We start from the raw sequence: 23,026 nt of genomic DNA on the forward strand, positions 1-23,026 counted from the left end.
AAATCTGTGCTAATACATAAGAATTCATCAAACTCAGAAGTACATGAATTATATATTAGTTTTCCCTTCCAAAATACGAGGGCTATCTACAAAGTAGGTTACGTTTTGGATTTTAAAAAGGACAAAGTATAGGAGAAATATAGGTCTGCCCCAGTAAATTTGCTGCCTCTCTCCTCCGTTTCCAACAATGGGGGCATGGCTGGCAGGGCAGTGTTTTGGCTACGCTGCAGGAAGGGAGAAGAGGGAAGGGCTGAGGACACAAGCGGGGAATTTACTGGAGCAGTACTTTTCAAACTCATTTATCTATATGAGACGTGCCTAGATTTCAATGGGGATTACACGAGATTGTACTATTGGAATGTGTCTTTCAGCTGCATATGGTAAATAATTTCTCCTATACTTTGTCCTTTTAAAAATCCAAAATGTAACCTACTTTGTTGATAGCCCTCGTATTCAGTGCTTCTGGATATTCCTTTCAAAGAGAATTTAGGGTAGGACATTTGTTCAGTGACAATTTTCTTCTATATCAAGTTTTTTTTTATTCTTATGCACACTTGTTTACAAAATGTAGATCAATTTGAAACCCTCGACTAAAGAGAGTATGCCCTACAGCTAGAAGAACAGTGGGATGTTTTTTCTTGACACTCAAGCTCTATTGAGGAGGCTCGGGCGATTTTCTGTGTATGGGTCTACATGACATAAACCAATATCATGTTTGCTCAGCTAACTGACTTAGCTGTAGTTATTTAAAAACAAGGTTTGAGATGTGGTTCTACATGTTAGCATGTGATTATTTACATGTGTTCAATTACATTTTTAACAATGTGTTTGCTTTCATTCAGCTGCATGTTTCTTCACTGGATCAGTACATATTCCAATAAATAAGAAATAAAAGCTACCCCCCCCTTCCTGCAAGATCTGTACAGATTCCAATGAGCATCTCTACGACACTGTCTAGCTATATTTTTTATTCATGAACACAACAAGGCAATATCTTTTGTTTCCACTGCTCTGTTGATGATATCTTTTCAAAATGATTTTTGAAGGTTTTTTTTCTTAAGAAAGAAATTCTAAGCAGGACTCACATGACAACAACCATTTAAAAAGAGCGCAAATCAAAAGAAGAAAACAAAAGCTTCCTATTCAATGCAGAAATAAGCTTCTCTTCGAACATGCCACTGTGCAATGACAATTTATTAGTTGCCTTGAGCATACAGATGGAAAGCCAGGATTAAAAATAAATGGGTTCTGCTGCATTTGCAAAACCTAAATATGTCTCAGCACTGCATGTAAATCTATTGGAAAATTTATTATATCATCTCGATTTTTGTTTTATAGTATTTGGAACACTGGAATTTTGTCAGGGAGATCTCCAATTGTATACCAGCTCCTGAACTCATGTATTACATTAGCCTTTGATCACATTCTTGCATACACATCTATATTAATAGTCCTCTGCATGATGAATAGAAATGCTTATTGCTAATAAAAAATAAACCATTAGCAGAACAATCACATTTTGCTCATGTTATGAACAGCAAGGAATACTGCATAATTCAACAGTACAACATTTACCCGGAGGCTTGTGTGTAGTGTAACTTTACATTTTATTTCTGCAAAAGGAAACCTACTTGAGTTGTATCTTTACAATAAAATTGCCTTTTAAACAGGAAGTTGGGGAATACCTCAGTGCTGCAAGGAACTTACTTTTCAGATATGGAGTTGATGCTTCTGTAATATTGACAGGAACTTATGAATGATCAATATAATTTCTTTAGTGGTCAGGAAAGAAAATAATCTTTACACTTGGTCTTTGTGATAGGAGGAGGAGAGAGAAACTAGGACACTTCAAAAAGAGTTCAAAAAGGAAAATGATAGTGGATTGACTGGGAAGTCCCTGCTAAATTGGAAGTGGGAGGGTATGGCCTATTAGCCCTCAAACAGGTTCAAACTCTGGATCTTGCAGACACAGCTAAGAAAATCTCCTATAAATAAAGTAGAAGATCCTGATCTGCTTAGAACAATGGTCTCACTGCTTCATTGGAGCTCAAGAAGAATGTGTTTCTCTTCTGGTAGAATAATAATAATAATAATAATAATAATAATAATAATAATAATAACAACAACAATAATAATAATAAAGGCCACCCTACTGGGATCTGCACGCATCATCCGAAAATACATCACACAGTCCTAAATGCTTGGGAAGTGTTCGACTTGTGATTTTGTGATATGAAATCCAGCATATATATCTCATTTCCTGTGTCATACTCTGTCTATGTGTCAGTAATAATAATAATAATAATAATAATACTTTATTTCTAGACCGCCCTCTCTCCCCGAAGGGACTCAGGGCGGTTAGAAGAACACGCACTGTGAAACGGTGCTTTTATTTGTTAATAGCCTGAAATAACATGCCTTGCATCACCCACTCTGTTCACAACCATCCATAAGCCGGAGGCAAAGGGAGAAATCATCAACATTCATGGTTGATTTCACTGAAACTTCGGCTGGAATAAATACTGCAGCTTGTGCCAATGAATGTGAAATATTTTCCCACTCTGCTGAAGACCTGCTCCCTTGAAAGGGATGTCAACTTCTAGTGGTTTTAAATGTTTTATTTATCCTCACCCATTTATGCACACTAATTTAAAATCAGGACCATCTATTGTATAAGACAATAATCTCAGATTGAAGCTTTGCTCTTGTTTCATGCTTGTCTGGTCATTATGAGCATAAGAATTACTTCTACTTTAGGCCAGTTTTCAGCTTGATAAACTAGAAGTGAATGAACAAACTGAACACGGTTTAAGCCCCTAATATAAGGATTATGACTGAAACTCTAATAAGTATACTCATCACCACTGTTGGAATTCCTATCACAATTGTTAATATGAGATGCTATACAGCCCTTATAGCTAGGTGCACTGGGCTGCTTGTGTGGTCACCTCCCCATAGAAAGGAAACAAGGAAGAGATGGATACAGAGACAGAGATGATGACAGGGAAGTTTTAACTTAAATCCAGTTAACCATATTTATTCAAGTCTAATGTGTCATTGAATCTAATGCAAACCTCAATTTTCAAAACCCTGAAACCAAAAAGAAGGATTGGCTGCCAAATGTAATGTAAGGTAAAGGTAAAGGTTTCCCCTGACATTTAGTCCAGTCGTGACCAATTCTGGAGGTTGGTGCTCATCTCCATTTCTAAGCCGAAGAGCCGGCATTGTCCATAGACATCTCCAGGTCATGTGGCCGGCATGACTGCATGGAGCGTCGTAATATAATGTAATGTGCAGTGGCAAAAAGTGCAATCTGTAATTTGGCCAAAAAGGTGTATATTACAGTTGCTGTCTGCTTAGAATTCCTTTTTTAAAAAACAAAAGTGTTAGAATACAAAAGCTTCTACCAATGGAAAAGAAAACCTTGGGGAGCACTTATTCAACTGCCCTGGCTCAATGTTATGAAATCATGTAGGTCTTGAACTTTTTCTGCCAAAGGATGCTGGTGGCTCCCCAAACTACAAATCCTATGATCACACAGCATTTAGCCATGGCAATTAAATTTGAGGTGACATCCCCCAAACAGGAGCTCGAGGTACTCCTGTAGAAACTTCCCCTTATGCTTTGGCTCAGCACTACGATTACTGCATTTCATGAATCGAATGCACACCCTAATTTTGGTGAGGTAATTTAGCCAAAAAAGCTGAGCATTAGATTTGAATAAATATGGTATTCCTCCCAACTAGAGTAGACTCATAAATTAGAACTTGGCAAGCTAATGTGTGTAAATTCCATTGATTCAACGGATTTAAAAGATAAAGGTTTTCCTCTGACATTAAGTATAGTCATGTCCAACTTTGGGGGTTGGTGCTCATCTCCATTATCTGAGCCGGCATTATCTGAAAATGCCTCCAAGGTTATGCGGCCAGCATGACTGCATGGAGTGCTGTTACCTTTCCACCAGAGCAGTACCTATTGATCTACTTACATTTGCATGTTTTGGAACTGCTAGGATGGCAGAAGCTGGGTCTAACAGCAGGAGATCACCCCATTCCCCGAATTCGAACTGCCAACCTTTTGGTCAGCAAGTTCAGCAGCTCAGCGGTTTAACCTGCTGTGCCACCGGGACTCCAACAATTAAGGCTAACAAGTGAATCAATCTCTAATTGAGTAAATACTTAATTGCAATATGCCGTACAATTGCAAGATACTTCACTTCGGCAGAAAAAAATGGAATGCAAAGATACAGAATGGGGGATGCCTGGCTCGACAGCAGTACATGTCAAAAAGATCTTGGAGTCCTCGTGGACAAAAAGTTAAACATGAGCCTACAATATGATGCGGCAGCTAAAAAAGCCAACAGGATTTTGGCCTGCATAAATAGGAATCTAGTGTCCAGATCCAGGGAAGTCATGCTACCCTTCTATTCTGCCTTGGTCAGGCCACACCTGGAATACTGTGTCCAATTCTGGGCACCGCAGTTGAAGGGAGATGTTGACAAGCTGGAATGTGTCCAGAGGAGGGTGACTAAAATGATCAAGGGTCTGGAGAACAAGCCCTATGAGGAGAGGCTTAAAGAACTGGGCATGTTTAGCCTGCAGAAGAGAAGGCTGAGAGGAGACATGATAGCCATGTACAAATACGTGAGGGGAAGTCATAGGGAGGAGGGAGCAAGCTTGTTTTCTGCTGCCCTGCAGACTAGGACACGGAACAATGGCTTCAAACTACAGGAAAGGAGATTCTACCTGAACATCAGGAAGAACTTCCTCACTGTGAGGGCTGTACGACAGTGGAACTCTCTCCCCTGGGCTGTGGTGGAGGCTCCTTCCTTGGAGGCTTTTAAGCAGAGGCTGGATGGCCATCTGTCGGGGGTGCTTTGAATGCGATTTCCTGCTTCTTGGCAGGGGGTTGGACTGGATGGCGCATGAGGTCTCTTCTGACTCTATTATTCTATGATTCTAATTTCCTAATTTAATTCTGCTATAATGGGATCTCAAGACAACATGCTAGTTTACATATGCACACATACCCAGATAGGTTGCAATATTTTAAAAACATTCTAGGATTAATACACAACTGAAATAGAAGCAATTTTAGAAGTACGTGAATTAAAAATGCATAAAAGCCCTTTCCTTTGCATCCGGTTAGGTGGTTGCTCATAGCCTTGTTAAATAAAACGTTTGCTCGAAGCAACTTTGGAAAGGAATTCCACAGCCTTGGAGCAATCATCCTAACCCTTATGATTCAAGTACATCACACAGAAAATAGGAAGAGAGATGCATACAGAGATAGAGAAAAAGAGAGAGGAAAAAAGAAGAAATTGCTAGTGACTGAGTAATTAGCAATTGTAATCACCCAGATTGAAACCAAGCATACCCTCTAGGCACTCAGTTCTTCTGGCTTTTTAATACACCTCTGACTTAGAAATCTCTCAGAGGAAAAGTCCGTAGCTGGTGTATATGCATGGTGTGTCTTAAAATGCTATGTTTTCTTTTATATCTTGACAGCCTACATGAAAAGATGCACAAGCTGGCGAACCAGCTATTTTTGGTGTTATAGTAGCATGAAAGAGACATCTTTCCTATCTTATATATGGATAGGTGCTAAGTTTGTGAACTAAAAAATGTAAAGGCCTAGAATCTATTTGAATGAATTTTCAATAACAAATTATAAAATACAGAAACTGAAAATAAGCCTACCACCTTATTACTGGGGTTGTTATAGTCATAGTATAAATCTGAAACATAATCCTTATATTATGCAAATGAGATGAGCTAATTAATCAGCTGAGACTGGCTCCTTCAGAATACCTAATTTATCAATTTCCAGGAGCCATCTCTGTTCCTGCAAAGTTCTAGAACAAGAGGTAAGGGAAAACATAATTAAAAGTCGTCACCTAGTTATTATTTCCAACAGAAATACTATTTCTCTAAAGCACTAGCCCTAAAATTCAGGTTGTGGGAAGGAAACTTCTATCCATTATCTTACGTTACCATAGATCTTAAATTTTTTACTTAATGAAGAAATTCGACAGGTGGAATTAGTGACTGTAATTGTTATTTCCAACCAGGAACACAATAACATGAAAATGCAAAAAACTGAATTCATTGATTGGGCTTATCTGGCCAGTTTTACCCCTTCACTAACCTCCTGTCTCCCTTTCTAGTGCTCATTTGCAGGAGGTTCTATATAAATGCTGAAATGCAGTTCAAAGACAGCTAAAAGGTGTAATGTCAACAAAATAGCCCCCCATGTGCATTGCAGCACACATCAAGTCAGAAACAGCATATTAAAAACTCACCAGAAAGTCTGGAATAAAGCAGATAATGCATTGCAACCGCTTAGATTTCAGGCAGTCCCCCACGTTATGAACAAGATAGGTTATTTAGGTTTGTTCTTAAGTTGAATGTAAATCAGAACATATATTTTTTAAGTGTAACTCCAGTCAGATAGATAGATAGAGATATAGATGATATAGATATACTGTAGCTATAGATATAGATATAGTTTTGGATAGCAGAGGGAAGGGTTAACACTCCTATGACATTTGCTTTGCTGTCTGTGCCTCTGTTCAGAAGATTTCTCTCCACTTTCTGTCCATGTGATAATTGAATTTTGAAAAAATGGGCTTGTGGAAACGACTGTGATAAAGCTTCAGCTGAGAGACCTTTTGCCATAATAACTCTTTCAGGGGTGGATTTCCCTTCTGAGGGGTAGATTTCTCTAACTTCCTGTTGTCTCACCCCTGTTCTTAACTATCAGTCATTTGTAAATTGGATGTTTATAACTTGGGGATTGCCTGTATATCCCATGCAGGGCTCAAAACTGGGAAACCCCTAATGCATTCCAGAAAATGCTGAAACACAGCTGACCAGAAGGTAAACAATTACCTTCCCAGGAAAATATATAATTCCTGCAGGATCCCTTACTTTCCACCCCTTTTTTCTCATTTCCTGTGCTATGCTATCCTGATCAGACATGGATATGCCAATGAGTGCATTGCAATCGACTGGTTAGGGGGAAAATGCATTTTTTTCAGTGACCATCTAGCTATGATTCTATGAAACATTTTTTATTTGACTTATTATAAAATGGTAGCAAATTTACAAAAAAAAATCCAGCAGATATTATTTCTGTTCTTTCTTTTAAAGGGATTCCTTGTATTTTGAAATAACAAATGTTATAAATTGCTAATTAAATATGATTTTGGAAGTCAAATGATTACATTTATAATACCTGTGTAACTTCTCCTGCTGTGTCTTGTTCCTTGTCATCCTTGCTTTTCTTAGGATTCCCTATGCAAACCATCTGTGGAATACAAAGAGTTTTATTTTTATGCTATGCCTAACCAAAAAAAATATATCTTTATATACAAGTAAGACCTCAAACAGAACAATGTAAAAAATCTCTCTACTGAATTTCTCCATAAATCAGCATTTCCTGTTTATTGAAATGCCCATTAAGCTGGGGTTCCTCTCTTTTAATGTTCAAACATTTTCATACTTTCGATAATTTTGGTGTTCCTGTCAGTCTGTTGACACCCCAAACACAGCTTAGTATATATTAAATGGGATGGTTACTTGGCAGTTTAACAAATCTCTAAATCAAGAACATAGATAGATAGTTCAATGGACTGCTCTAAAACTCTGCAACATTTAGCCTTCTATATTTTCTAGGGTAGCGGCTCGGAGCCTCTGTGAAAGTAAAAAAAAAAAAATGATAAAGGAAATTGTTACAGTTTTAAAAGTCATGCTGGAAGGCCTAGGAATTTCTAAGTCTCCAAGCATGACTATCTGGTCAGCGTCCACTGTAAACTTATAGAATTCCACTGGACAACCTTGAGATTCCTATAGTGGTGTTATCTCTCAAAATCTCTAGGTCCCCCAGCATGACTGGAGGAAGTTGACTACAGAGTCACACTGGAGAAGCAGATTCCCAGAGTGAACCCTTTTAATCAAACCTGTGAATAAGTCAAAACTGTATTTCTTTAATCCCTCCTCAACAGTCATAATGGCTAAATCTGATGGGAGATGTAATCCACAACACCATGCCCACAAAACTTCTCCAAATTTAGACCTGTTGTTCTTAGCTGTCAGAAGGTAACAGGCCTGAGCTAATTTTAATTCTGATGTTGTCATTCTTGAACTTGTTCTTGAATGTCATTTGCTATCTTGAACCCTATGGTTCTAACTCAAGATGAGACGTGAACCAATTAACTGAAATACAGCATGTAGCTTTCTTTTTCATTAGCAACCAATACCTTCAGGAGACAAATTGCTTTTCTTTTAAACCCCGTATTCTCAAAGAAACAGCATGCTATACTTGTAGCTGGATTAGGGAGTTAAAAATAAAAGATGACTCACCCTTGGAAGAGTAGACAAACTCTGAATAACAAAAACAATGGGATTGCCCGCATTTTTGATAGCTTCTACAGCTTCTTCATGAGTGGCATTTTGTAGGTCTACTCCAGACACCTGCAGAACAATGAACCTATTTAGATTTTCTGTTCTTCTCACAGTATGAGATTTTTGCAGAAGCTCTTAGCCTGTAAAATTCAGCACCTGAAAAAAGCTACCACAAAAAGTTTTATCTATGAAATATATTCATCATGATCAAAACATGTGTCTTTACCAGCAGGAGCATAACATAATCTGTGAAAGAAAATTTGCTTATCCTCTCAAAAATAACATTGGTAATATGGTAAAAACATAAGACATAGCTGTTGCATTGGGTTTGACAACAATTTGTTCATTTTCTTCACTCCTCAAAGCATTCAGTTCTACATGTGCTCTGTTTGTGGACAAATGATCTCCACTATAGACATAGACATATGAACAAAACAACAGAAACACATAAAAAAGAGACTCTGCCTTGATATAAGAGATTAGACAACACAATCATTTGAGTAGTGTTACCCATTTACGAAGGGTACAAACAGAGGAAATGCAGGACAGTTGCAATACTGTATTTTCTGTGTTTATGCATCCCATTACATCTTCTTGCACATTTCTCAAATGGATGAGCAACGTAGACAATTCCCACAGGAAACATGATCAAGACCACATTCAAAACACAAACACTATATGCAAATGCAGAATGCAAAGTTCATTTACATGTATTTATTATTTTACTTACTAATTATTTCTATAGGCCACCTTCCAGATAAAATAAAGAAGCAGACTTTATATATTGTGGGATAAGCACTGAACTTCTGGCTGTTATCACAGTTCACTGAAAAATAGCATACCTTTTCTTTCATCCCGGTAATTACATTACCTGGAGCAAAAACCAACCAAAACAACACAAACTCAAAAATTCTCCAAGGAAAGAGATATCAATAGGTTGATTGGGGCAATTCTGTACAGTTTGTGTGTATTGGGGGGAGGCAATGGTTACGAGTATGGCCAACAGCTATAATTTAGGACGCAGTTTGCAAAATCACAGCCTACCTTGTACTTGCATTTGATATAATTTTTGCAATTGAAATCTGACTCTTGAGGATTAAAGTCATCTGAATGGGAGTTAAAGTCAAGTGATTCCATTTCAAAATATGGTGCTACTCCCAATTAGTTTAAGAAAGATATATTCTAATTAAAAGGTAAAAGATTGCCGGTACTTACTTCAAGTATTTTATCTCCAGTTTTCAATGCTTTTGTTCTTCCTGCTGGGCTGTCTTCTAAGACTTGTTTGATAAAGATGCCTCTAAGCTCTTCACCATTCTTTAAGCGCTTTATAACTGTATGGCCACCTACAATACTGATACCGAGAGACTCATGGGGGTCTCGGAAAATTTCAACACTGCAGAGAGAATCACATTGTTTCAAAAATGGCAAGGGTACCTTCAAGGAATTTTGTTTAACTCTGTGGTCCTGGATCATATTCAAAATGTAACACTTTTTCTCTGATATAGCATAAACTTTTTAAAAATGAGAAGCAATATATGTGTTGCAGACTACTCAAAATGACACACACAAAAATCTATCCATACTTCTTATGGAAATCAAAACATTCATACGTTTAATGTTTCCAAAAGATCTAGAAATACCATCAATTCTATGTAAGCAAAAAATTAAGAGAATATTGTTTGCTCAAATTTAGTAATGGACTAAAACACTGGCAACAGAAGAATTTGTTATTCATACTGCTGAATTTCTCCAAATTACCAAACTACTTTGGTTCTTAAAATCTAACTGATTTTTTAAATTAAAAAAAAATTAAAACTGCTTATGTACTTTTTGAGAAATAAGAAATCTATCAATATACTAATCTGTGATTATGGCCCCTAGTAATTCTAGTAAATTTAATTTAGCTGGATCTTAATGATAGAATAATGTATTTGTAGTTTTCATTACAGTTTGGATTGCGGGTCAGAGTTATTTTGTTTTTTTGATCATAGTATAGTGTTTCAATAATATGTTTTAGTCTTGATTTAATTTAGTTTTAATCATATACAGGCAGTCCCCTGAGCAACAAACATCTGACTTACAAATGACTCACAGTTAAGAACGGGGGTGAGACAACAGGAAGTGAGAAAAATGTGCCCCTCGAAAGAAAAATTCACTCCTGAAAGAGTTATCATGGGGAAAAGGTGTCTCCACTGAAGCTTCATCACCAAACCCATTTTCTAAAGCAAGCCAATTTTTTCAAAAGCTAATTATTGCAAGGACAAAAAGTGGGGTGAAATCTTCTAAACAGGGGGACAGACAGCAAACCAAATACCATAGTGGTGTTAACCCTTCTCTATGCTTTCAAAAGCTAAAGAATATATATTTTGGCTGGAGTTACACTCAAGAAATCTACCTGTTCCAACTTACAAACAAATGCAATTTAAGAACAAATATACAGAACCTATCTTGTTCATAACCTGGGGACTGCCTGTATGTATGCATGTGTGATGTGATATGTGTGTGTGTGTGTGTGTGTTTGTTATTTCCTTTTTTCTTTTTGAATGTTTATTACTTTGGATATGAATTATTATATATTAATATTAAAATAGATAAAAAATTATTAAATGTGCATATTTAGTGTACAGAGTAAAAAAATAATCACACATCACTACATGAATAAATATGTGTCTTTTCTTTCTTCCAGTTAATGGATGAACATATTTAATTTGTTTTAAATATTTCTGAACCAGGATTTCTTTTCAAAAATCATTGCTACAGGTCATTGTTTGCAAAGGTCTAGGCCTTTGCACACATTACACAGAAAGAAACTCAGATTTGCCATGGAATATCTGCTCTCGAGGGAACTACATTAAATTGTGTCCCTACTGAGTACATTTCTACCACATATACATTTTAAATATCTACCTACCTATACACACACACACACACACACACACACACACACACTAAAGTATAGTTTAAGACATTGTCCTACTTGTGAGAGATGCTAGTAACATACTATAAAAGCTGAGGAATGTGCAGGTGAACTAACAACATTTAATTGACTATCTCCAATGCAGAGAATAACTGGCACATACAAAAGAGCAACAGAGCTGATATAGGCTTTTTCAGCAGGACATCTGCTAAGCATTAATTGTATTGGCAGTATATAGCAAATTCTATTCTGGAATGGTATAAAATAAATGACAGAGCAAGCAGCCTTCAGCAAAAGATGAAAAGTAAGACAGGCATGTACCATAAATATTTCTTGCTCAAGGGCCTCAAATAATTTGAAAGCAGGAGAATATTGAAAGATTTATCAACTTACATTTGAGGAGTTCCCCAGTGGCTGAAAACTGGCGTTTCTTCTCCTTCTCCTTCTTCTCTCTCAGGCAATTCACTAAATAAAATAGAAATACATTTCAGCTGCCAATACAAGCTATACCATTTCTATCTGTCTAATGCAATGTAGAATATAGAAATCAAATCTGTGCATTTTTCAGGACTTACTCACACTGGTCCAAAACCTTGCATTGAACTTCGAGGTCCAAATTATGTCCAGTTTGACCTTACATTATATAAAACTGGGGAATGCTCCAAGGTTTTGGTGAAACTCCAGAGAAGATTCACACTTTGGGGTGAATGTGGATAGCAGATCAGCTCCAAAAAGAACTAGTCTGTTGTCCACATGAACTCTGTTGCAAAGGGAAAAGAGGATGGATAAGAGCTACAGTATGTTACTTTTGTTGCTGTGGCAGCTGGCAGAGAGGTCTGAAAAACTCCTCTAGGCATCTTTGGGAGAAAGGAAGTAAGGGTTTCAGTCCAAATGGAGTATCTGGACTCCACCTGCACCACTGCTGCAGGTCATGCTGGAATGTCTGAATAGTTCTAGGGCATCCAGGAACAGTCCAGAGCATTCATCTGAAGCTCGTTCAGAACATTTCTGCTTTGGATGAGTCCCAGATTTTGGTGTACATGTAGATGAACCCTCAGAGTTATATATTTTCCTTTTTAGTAAACATATATTGAAGTTGAAACACCAGTTTAGAAGAAATGCTCTGCAAATATTGCCTTTCTGTTAATTAAGATGACCCCTCCGTACAAGATAGAAAGTTGCTGGTTTTGTAAAGTCAAGATGATGTTTTTTTGAACACCCATTTAATAAAATATTATGTTCCTTCTTCATTTTTTATAACTACAACAGTAACATAATTCAGAGCTCTGCAAATGACCATACATCTTTGAACAGGTAAAGAGGAGTTTACCAAACCTCAGGCACAAATGCAGGCCAAAAATGGTCATGCCAAAGCAAACTATGATTTTAGTAACTTTAAAAATGACCTTTGAGTAATCTATAATTATTGTCTGTATGATGAGACGTCAGGTTAAAATACTAAGATGCCTTAGACAAATCACAGAATTTATAAATGAGGCAAGATGTTAAACCAAAAAATTGCTTGGCCTATTACATTATATTCCTTTCGCAAGACAGTGTGGTATGGTGGTTTGAACACAGGTTTCAAATCCCCACTCAGCCATGAATACGTACCAGCTGACCTTGGGCAAGTCACACTCTTTCAGCCTCAGAGAAAAGCAAGGAAACATCCACCTCCCTCTGAGCAATTTTTGCCAAGAAAATCCCATGATAATATCAATGGAGGGTTGCCATGAGCCAGAAATGTGGCTTACCACTTGTGTTTATCTCCAACAGATATTTAATTAGCAAAATAGATTATCTTTATCAATAAGCATGATATTTGTTCTTTTGACAGTAAGAGGCCTCAACAAATGATCATGATGAGTATTTATAAGTATTTTACTTTTATCTTTGTGATTGAGATGAAAAACAAAAGTAACAGATCATGTTTTTCCCCTTAATGATGGGGGGGGGGGGGAAAGAATGCAGCTTGACAACTCAGCTCAGATGAAGAAAATGAACGAAGCCTTTTCTTAAGAAACCCTGAACACCCTTTTACCTTGATGGCTCTGCTCTGACGAAGGCAGAATCCTTAGTGAAGGAGATGTCAAACTCTTCAGCCCTCGGTCTATTTCTTTCAGTATCATCACCATCAATGCATAAAAGATCTTCATGGTCATTTTGTATCTTGGCACCTTATAATAAAACATGAGTTACTGTTCCATCATGCTGAGACTTTGATGTAAATAACTGTCTAGGAAGAGGAAATGGTAGTCAAGCAAAGAATGCAGATAAGCTTTATGAGTGTAAGGGAAAAGCAACAATAACACATGTTTAGATATAGTTGGGAGAAAGGGACTCATGTTAATAACAGTCTCATAAAGCATAACTGTTATACATCTGTGATATATTTTAAAGCATCCATTATAGCTTGGGAAATTACTTTTAAGACTGGGTCCCAGAACATCATCCTAACTATTTCCCAGTTATGGGTGGTTTCTTCATCCCAGAAAGTTTGTTTTTTAAGAAGCATTGTCTCTTGTTCCCATACTTTCTTATAATATTTTGATAGATTTCTATTATTCATAGCTATTCATGTCAACTAATCTTTCTGAGCAGTTCAACTAGCCAGCAAGCTATTGTAAAACAGAATTCACTAAAACCTGTTTTAATGTCTAGATCTACACTGGAGCTCCTGGTGGCGCAGTGGATTAAACCGCTGAGCTGCTGAACTTGCTGACTGAAAGTCTGGCGGTTTGAATCCGGGGAGCAGAATGAGCTCCCGCTATTAGCCTCAGCTTCTGCCAACCTAGCAATTAGAAAACATGCAAATGTGAGTAGATCAATAAGTACCGCTTCTGCAGGAAGGTAACGGCACTCCATGCAGTCATGCTGCCCACATGACCTTGGAGGTGTCTATGGACAACGCAGGTTCTTTGGCTTAAAAATGGAGATTAGTGCCAACCCCAGTCAGACACAACTAGACTTAATGTCAGGGGAAACCTACAGTGGGATACATTAAAAACCTTCTCTTTTTGTTCCAATGTTATTTCCTGATTTGTTATCCTACAGCTAAATCCAATACAACAGCATGGTATTGAAAAACTCTTGGAGAGAAGGTATCTGGAAATTTCTGGTTATGCTTATTGCCAAATTCAATTGCAGCTGTGTAAAACACAAGTACACACTCTCTCAAACTGTCCTTTTAATATAATGCTTTACCAAAGCTTGGAAATTAGTACTCAATGCACAATAAGCAAAATAAGGAGTATGCCAGTTCAATGTTAGGAAGGTTTTTAATGGCTTGGTGAAGCGATTTGGCTGTGATTTATAATTTGAGGTCCATTGACCATCCCCACTATTTCCATATATTCCATATATTCTTTGTTTATTACACCAATATCTCTAACAAATTCCAAATATTTTTAATCCTTTAAACTGTTCCAATCAAAACATGACAAAGTCACCGACTAACTGTCCACCATGTTATTTCTATCATGAATTGGATAACTATTTTTGGATAATTTTATTTAACTTCCCCCAAAGTTGTTGAATGTTTACTACTAAAACTGGTGGAAATAACAACAAAAATATAACTATTTCAAAAAAGGTAAGAATGGTGTATAAATAAAGAAGAAGAAAGGGTGAGAGAAAGAAAGAAAGAAAAGAAGATAAAATTAACCATGCAGAAAAACAAGAAGAATGTGACAGTTACATCAGGGCAGCTGACAAAAATCTTCAAGTATCCATGGTTAATTGATCTTATATTCATTCTATGTAACAAACAAAATCTAAAAACTAAATGAAGATAATTTGAGAGTGGATTTCTTTTGCTAACGACTAACTCACTTACCTTCCAGTGTAGCATTTGGCTGGCTGTACTCTACTGAATTTCCAGGGATTGTTGAACTGGTACAAGTTCTTTCTTCAGTCTTAACCATAAAAGAAGAAGAAAAACAACAACTGCATTTTAAAATTGAATAACACTAAAATATCCCTGTACTGTTTGAAAAAGGCTGAAGCAAGACTTTAAACCTAATTCAATAACTCTGGGTTATGAAAATATCCACTCAGGGGAGTCTTCTTTCTAAAGTCAGTTATTATGATTATTTTAATTATGCTTTGAACACTATGCTCGTTTCTTCCCATTTGAATGCTCTCAAATTATTTCAGTATTGGAGTTCTACCCAGAATTAACAAAATAACATATATAATGCGATATCCCATCTGCAGTGAAATTAAGTTGTCCATTTGTTTTTATTCAATATAAAGTTACGTACCTTTTCAGCACTAAGGCTCACTGGAGAACTCGATTTTACTGGTTCCATTTCCTCTGCCCATTGCCTTGCAGTTCCGAAGTCTGTTTCAGCAGTTGGTGCAATTTCCTTTGTATCCAACAGCATATATCCATAGTAATCCTCATCCACCTCATACTCTTCATCCACGAGCATCTCCCGCTCTGCACTCACATGCTCCACTGCAGGTTTCAAAATTTCATGCATTTCCCATGACTCCTTAGTGATATCTATTTCATTCTGAGCAAGTTGAAACTGCCTTCCCAAATTCAGGATTGGCTCATCAACAACTTCTTCTTTAGAGAAAGATGCATCTCTGAAGTCCTGTTTAAAATGTTGAAGAGCTTTTTAATTCTTCCTCTTAAAAAATACGAAAGTCTCATGCTTTCCTCCACTGTGTGTCCTTAAAACCTTGTGGAGCATTCAAATGATAGTCATTCTCTCTTTCATGCAGATGACACAAATGCATGCTCAAGAATTGATTTCATAAAACAATTCCCACTATATTAGAAAAATGAAACAGCCCTATAAGACCTAACTTTGTATGGAAAACTAACACTTCTACAGGTAAAGGTAAAGTGCATCTTCTGGATGTTTACCAGGTTAACATCCAGAAGATGCACTTTGGAGAAAGCTACAAAACAAACCCATGGATGTTTACTTGGGAGTAAGTCTCATTAGATGCTTGGTTCTTTACTTTGGAAATCAGATTCTAGTGAACTGTGCATTACTTGGATGTTGCAGGATGTATTCTAAGGACTTACAGGGGTGTTTCTTGGTTGACAAAGGGAACACAACACATTCTTGATGCTATATTAATGAAAGATGAGGTGCAGCTGTTAGCCCTACAAAATGAACTTTATGTATGACTCAAAATAGGAGCATGTGCAAACCAGATAAAATCTGCATTTGCATGTTTCCAAGGAAATTGAAGCATTACACCTTCCTATCAAAAACAGGCATCTTATGGATATGGGACAACTAACACCAACAGAGAAAAAAATTAGTTTGAACTGACTGAAGCAGTATCTTCATTTTTCTCTCCCCAACACCCTCAAAAATCTCTCTGCAAAAACCATTTTCAATGTAATGCCCCAAAAAATCAATACAAACTTTAGGAGCTTCAAGGAGTATTGATGACTCAAAATCATTGATTGGTTCTTGAGATAAAGAATTTCTGGTAATACTACTGGTATCCACAATAGATGCATTTTCAGGTTGTTTATTTTCTCCCTTAAAAGCAATAAACAACAATAAATCAGAAAAAGACACAACTTTATGAAGAAAACACGAAACTAACTTGTGGAAAGCAGAGCTAGAAACAAACAGAAAAGAATGTAGAAAGTAAAGCAGAAGTATATGAGTCAAGTATAATAACAACAACAGAAACAGATTCCAGAACATAGAAAATATGGTGAAATGCAAAAGAATTGCAAGAAACAATAATCCAAACATATGGGCGCAATAAAAAATATACTTAAGCTCTTATGTTACATTAACTTTATATCTTCAGATTTAGCTTATTTGCTTTGGTAAGTTTCTATATAAATGAAACTAGTGTAAAGAACAGGGAAGTTTGGAAACTAATCAGCATTTGTGTTTTTGACTGGCCTAAGCAGAGTATTTCAATATAGCTGTAACTGTTCCAACTAAATGTTTAAAATATTTTGGGTGGAAAACGTAAGACTAGTTTATGGCCAAAATGGATGAAACCACTTTAATCTGGGCTTGGTTCCTTCAGAAGCAGAGGAGGGGAATGTCCCTCCCCCCTGGACAGAAATTGCTCTTCATCTCTTCCTAAATATAAATGAGATCAACAGCAAACTTGCAGCAAATCCAGTGCTAGCATCACTGAGCTGGAAAAATATGTCAAAGAACAAAAAGACAAATAGGCCTTACCACCAAAGGTTTGCAGATTCCAAGATTAACAATCCCTGGTGGCACAGATTTCAACACTTCTACAGCTTCTCCTAGAGTCATATTGTGCAAACATACGTCATTTACAAAGACCAGACGGTCCCCAGGGAATAGTTCACCACCACGTTCAGCTACACCATTTGGCACCAGTGAACTGACCACAAATGCTGCCTTTGTTGGCTCTAAAGGGTCCTGGAAAATAAGTAAAAAGACAATGTGATCTTCATAAAATATTACTAAGAAAATTGCTTTCTCAAAAATTAATGACATAGTAGAGAGAAAAGGGGTAGAAAAAAGTGTGAACACTAAGGTCACAGGAAATGTGTTGAAATAAAGAAACACAGATCTAATCCAAACAGGAAGTGGTCATCATGTGGTCTGCTTAATCAATCCAAAGCTTTTCCGTATATGGCACTGTACTTTGTACATGGATTGATTTGTTCTATAAGAGAAATGCTGCAACCGCTCATATTTTTAGGATATCAAATAAAGTCTAGGAGTTGAGCTGTCCAAAAAGCTGCAGCCAGCCAGTCTTCTCCACATTTTCAGGTTTAACAGGAAGAAACAGGGACTGGGAAATGTACATGATTCTCTAGCTGTAAGTATAGATGGCAAAGATAACCTAATTCATATTTAGAACTTCTTATATTCTACACAACTTCCCTTTGTTGTCTATTCATTCAGTCTCTTCCAACCCTTCGTGACCTCATGGACCAGCACACACCAGAGCTCCCTGTCAGCCGTCGCCACCCCCAGATCCTTCTAGATCAAGCCAGTCACTTCAAGGATACCATCCATCCATCTTGCCCTTGGTCAGCCCCCTTTTTCTTTTTCCTTCCATTTTCCCCAGCATCATTATCTTTTCCAAGTCTTCCTGTTCCCTATGGTCCAGCTCTCGCATCCATAAATTACTGCTTTTCAATACCACTCTTTTTGTTACTTTTAAAGTATAACATCAATATATTGAATCTCCTTTGGGAGAGATAAAGTGGTGTATACACATAATAATAACAATCATCATCATCATCATCATCATCATCATCATCATCATCATCATCTCTTTACAAAAAAGAATAATGATGGAACGATAACATTATCATTACTGACTTGTGAGGACTGAGCTGGATGTGACCTCTTCCCACCATTTCCCATAGCAAGACACCCTTAACCTTGTGATGGTCATACAATGTCTACTCCTTCCATCTCAATCCAGATACCATTGGGGGGGGGGGGGAGTGAACAAAGTTTGAGAAAATTCAAGTAATACAAAGTCTAAAACCAGCACAATAGAGGGAGGGCAGGGATGAATTTCCAGTTCCAAAGGAAGCTGGGTTCCTGAGAAGTTGGTTTAAATATTCAACACCTGACCGAAGTAAAGCCTGCTGCCAGATTTCTGTAGTCCTATCCCTTAGCTGAACTGGGACTGAAAAGGCTTTGGTCGCTTTGGTGGATGGCCTCCCCAGAGAACTAGATAGGGGGAGTGCATCCCTTCTGGTTCTCCTGGACATCTCAGCAGCTTTCGATACCATCGACCATGGTATCCTTCTGGGGCGGCTCTCGGGAATGGGTCTTGGGGGCATTGCTTTCCAGTGGCTCCGCTCCTTCCTGGGGGATCGTTCCCAGATGGTGAAGCTGGGGGACACCTGCTCGGACCCCTGGCCTTCGACCTGTGGGGTCCTGCAAGGTTCTATTCTTTCCCCCATACTTTTCAACATCTACATGAAACTGCTGGGCAAGGTCATCTGGGGTTTTGGAGTTCGGTGCCATCTCTACGCAGATGACACCCAACTCTACTACTCTTTTCCACCAAACTCCAAGGAAGCCGCTCAGACCCTAAACCAGTGCCTGGCAGCTGTGTCGAACTGGATGAGGGCTAACAAGTTGAAGCTTAATCCAGACAAGACAGAGGCCCTCCTGGTCAGTCGTGGGACCAATTGGGGTATTGGGTGGCAACCTGTGTTCAAGGGGGTTGTACTCCCCCTGAAGGCGCAGGTCCGCAGTCTGGGGGTCTTCCTGGATTCATTTCTGGCGCTTGATGCCCAGATGCGCCAGTTGCGACCATATCTCGAGAAGTCTGACTTGGCCACGGTGGTCCATGCCTTAGTTACATCCAGACTGGATTACTGCAATGCTCTCTACATGGAGCTGCCCCTGAAGACGGCCCAGAAACTTCAACTGATTCAAAGATCGGCAGCCAGATTTCTAACTGGAGCCGGCTATAGGGAGCACACAATGCCCCTATTATCCAATTTCCGTAAGGAACTGAAGACCTGGTGGTGTCGGCAGGTTTTTGCGTAATTACATTGGAATACCGCCGATTTCTGAGCCTGAATATATTGCACAAGATTGATCTAGCCTAAAATGATACATTTTAATATATTGGGTTTATGGTTCCCATTTCCTTGATCAGGTTGTGTAAGTGTTATTTATTGCTATATAATTGTATTGTTTTACTTTGCTTAATAATGTGTTATTATGTTGCTATGTAATGTATGTGTTGTTTTTATGATTGGAAACCGCCCTGAGTCCCATCCAGGAGATAGGATGGTATATAAATAAAGTATTATTATTATTATTATTATTATTATTATTATTATTAGCCTAGTGGTTCCCAACCTTTGGTCCTCCAGATCTTTTGGACTTCAGCTCCCACAATTCCTAACAGCTGGTAAGCTGGCTGGGATTTCTGGGAGTTGAAGTCCAAAACACCTGGAGGACCAAAGGTTGGGAACTACTGCATGAGCCAAAGACTTCATTTCTAGGTGGTTGGTATTCCTGTTTTTCTCAAAGCCCGTGCATACTACATAGACTCCTGGTGAGAAAAAGCATGGCAACTGTGCCATCCAAAATGGCATTCACCATGATGCTTTCCCATGATCTGCAAACCCTTCACACAGTACATCAAGGAGTGATATTTTCAAAAGTAGTCTTCCTTTTATTTCGCCAACAGTTTTTATATAGTTCCTCACAACAAAGTTTGGGGTAGTTCACAACAAGAAATAAATCAATGTTTAAAATGGAAAAAAATAAAATATAAAGGCAACATAAAACAATTCACAGGAAATAAAAAAGCTTCAAGTTAAGAGCAGGGTGGTGACAATATTTGCTTAGCACTAAAATGACTCCAAGTCAGTATTATACGAGCCTTTCTGGGCCCTTGTATAAACTAATTGGTCCAACAGAGCTTATTCTATCTAGATTGAATCTGGGAAAGAAACAAGCGCCTGTAACTAAAGAATTAGGCACCATCACCAAAAATTCAGGCCTAGTTTCCAGACAAATGAGTGACAAGTATGGGATTTTATTGTCCCTGCTCATTACATGACTTGCACATGTTTGCCAATAAAAATATTGGCCTTGTTCTCTTAGAGCGAGAAAGAGTAAGGAATAATAGTCAATGACACATGTTATTTAATGTGGTTTTCCAAGAGTTCCATCTGAACAGAAGTTGCTTTTGAAAAAATGTTTTTTTAGGTTGAAGAAGGAGTCAAGTGATTTAGAATCCGGATTCTGAGGTCAGTCTGTTATTACAAAACAAACAAGTCTGATAAAATCTAATTAAGACACAGAAAAAGCAGTATAGAATCATAAAGCAAAAATCAGTTAATTAAAAGTCATAACTAAACTAAAACTACAATTTTCAAGCAGAGGGAGCTCTTGCACAGGAAGGAAAAGAAAAGAAATGCTACACAATGGGAAAGATCAATCAGCAATACATACATTCTGCTCCACAGAGGAACAGATTTACCCCAAAATATCTGAATGACCATATATGGTAGAAGCCAGAGGAGAACTGTCCACAAAGTTGATTTATTTTATCAGTTTAGCAATTTGAGATTTGGACTTTCAGCTGTAAGTTTGTTATTCTTGTTTTGAAAAGCATCAGTCTTTTCAAAAGTGTCTAAGGTAAATATACATTTACACGTGTATCAAGCTTATGAAAATAGTTTGGCCTTTCAAAAACCCACATATCTACTAAATACAGTAGAGTGTCACTTATCCAACATAAACGGGCCGGCAGAACGTTGGATAAGTGAATATGTTGGATAATAAGGAGAGATTAAGGAGAAGCCTATTAAACACCAAATTAGGTTATGATTTTACAAATTAAGCACCAAAACATCATGTTATACAACAAATTTGACAGAAAAAGTAGTTCAATGCGCAGTAATGCTACGTAGTAATTACTGTATTTACGAATTTAGCACCAAAATATCATGATGTATTGAAAACATTGACTACAAAAATGCATTGGATAATCCAGAATGTTGGATAAGCGAATGTTGGATAAGTGAGACTCTACTGTAACATGAATGCTAGCAATATTGAATTAAGAGATGATATCAGTATCCCTTTGACCACTTTTTTCCCTTTTCATCATGACCAATAATTGCAAAGATCAGATTTTGGAAATTAATTCATGGGAATTGCCCCATTACAGTGGTCCTATTAACCAGAACGCCGCAATATTTTAGGTTTGATTGCATTTGATGTGATCCAAAGAAACCATTTCTACACACATAAAAGAGTTTTACATATAATCAAAAATTATGTTTTGAAGTTTTCATTCTACTAGCTTCCACTTTGCAAAATAACCAAAAGGATACAAAAAGGAAAATCGAAACATTTGTTTAAATTCAGTAACAAGCCTTTATGTCAATACTCATTCACTTGGGGCGGTCGTCAATAGCTGAGGGGTCTCAGTTCAAGATATAAAATTTCTCAAATATTAAAATTATTTTGTTTTGGGGTTTTGTTTTGTTTTGAAGTCAAAACTTTTAAAATAAATAAATAAACTTTATTTGTATACTGCCTTATCTCCCCAAAGGGACTCAGGGCAGTTTCCAACATATAAGAGAAACATTCATTTGTCGGAAAGAAAATCCTACAGACAATACATCAAAATAGACACATTCAACAATATAATAATAATAATAATAATAATAATAATAATAATAATTTATTTTTCTATCCCGCCACCATCTCCCCGCAGGGACTCCGGGCGGCTAACACGAGGCAAAGGCCCGAAAGCAATAAACAAAGAATAACAAGCTAAGACACATTACAATGGTTATTACATTACAACATAGTATAACACAACCTAATTAACTTAACAAACAAAATATCAACAACTAAAAGCATCCTAAAATGCCAAGGACCTGTTAAGACATACTAAATAAAATATTAAAAACCATTTTCTTTGTAACTCCATGAGTAAAGTTTTTTTTTTTTCCGTGTCAGGAGAGACTTGAGAAACCCTGGTGGCGTAGTGGGTTAAAGCCTTGCGACTTGAAGGTTGGGTTGCTGACCTGAAGGCTGCCAGGTTCGAATCCCACCCAGGGAGAGCGCGGATGAGCTCCCTCTATCAGCTCCAGCTCCATGTGGGGACATGAAAGAAGCCTCCCACAAGGATGGTAAAAACATCAAAACATCTGGGCATCCCCTGGGCAACATCCTTGCAGATGGCCAATTCTCTCACACCAGAAGCAACTTGCATCAGTAAAGGTTCA

General features: G+C 37.5%; 1 protein-coding gene across 3 annotated transcripts in view; it reads right to left on the bottom strand.

Annotated features, from left to right (window-relative positions):
* The window catches only part of patj (PATJ crumbs cell polarity complex component), a 222,948-nt gene that overhangs the window by 116,426 nt on the left and 83,496 nt on the right, over positions 1 to 23,026 (bottom strand). For all 3 annotated transcript variants that reach the window (XM_008109348.3, XM_062979565.1, XM_008109353.3), the window contains 9 exons: positions 17,499 to 17,708; positions 16,713 to 16,832; positions 15,585 to 15,923; positions 15,158 to 15,236; positions 13,364 to 13,499; positions 11,716 to 11,787; positions 9,621 to 9,798; positions 8,364 to 8,474; positions 7,237 to 7,308 (listed from right to left, as the gene is read on the bottom strand). In XM_008109348.3, the coding sequence (XP_008107555.2) occupies positions 7,237 to 7,308; positions 8,364 to 8,474; positions 9,621 to 9,798; positions 11,716 to 11,787; positions 13,364 to 13,499; positions 15,158 to 15,236; positions 15,585 to 15,923; positions 16,713 to 16,832; positions 17,499 to 17,708 (1,317 nt within the window). The remainder of the gene's footprint in view (positions 1 to 7,236; positions 7,309 to 8,363; positions 8,475 to 9,620; positions 9,799 to 11,715; positions 11,788 to 13,363; positions 13,500 to 15,157; positions 15,237 to 15,584; positions 15,924 to 16,712; positions 16,833 to 17,498; positions 17,709 to 23,026) is intronic.

The sequence above is a fragment of the Anolis carolinensis genome, chromosome 4 (assembly GCF_035594765.1).
Source record: "Anolis carolinensis isolate JA03-04 chromosome 4, rAnoCar3.1.pri, whole genome shotgun sequence".
Lineage (NCBI taxonomy): Eukaryota > Metazoa > Chordata > Lepidosauria > Squamata > Dactyloidae > Anolis > Anolis carolinensis.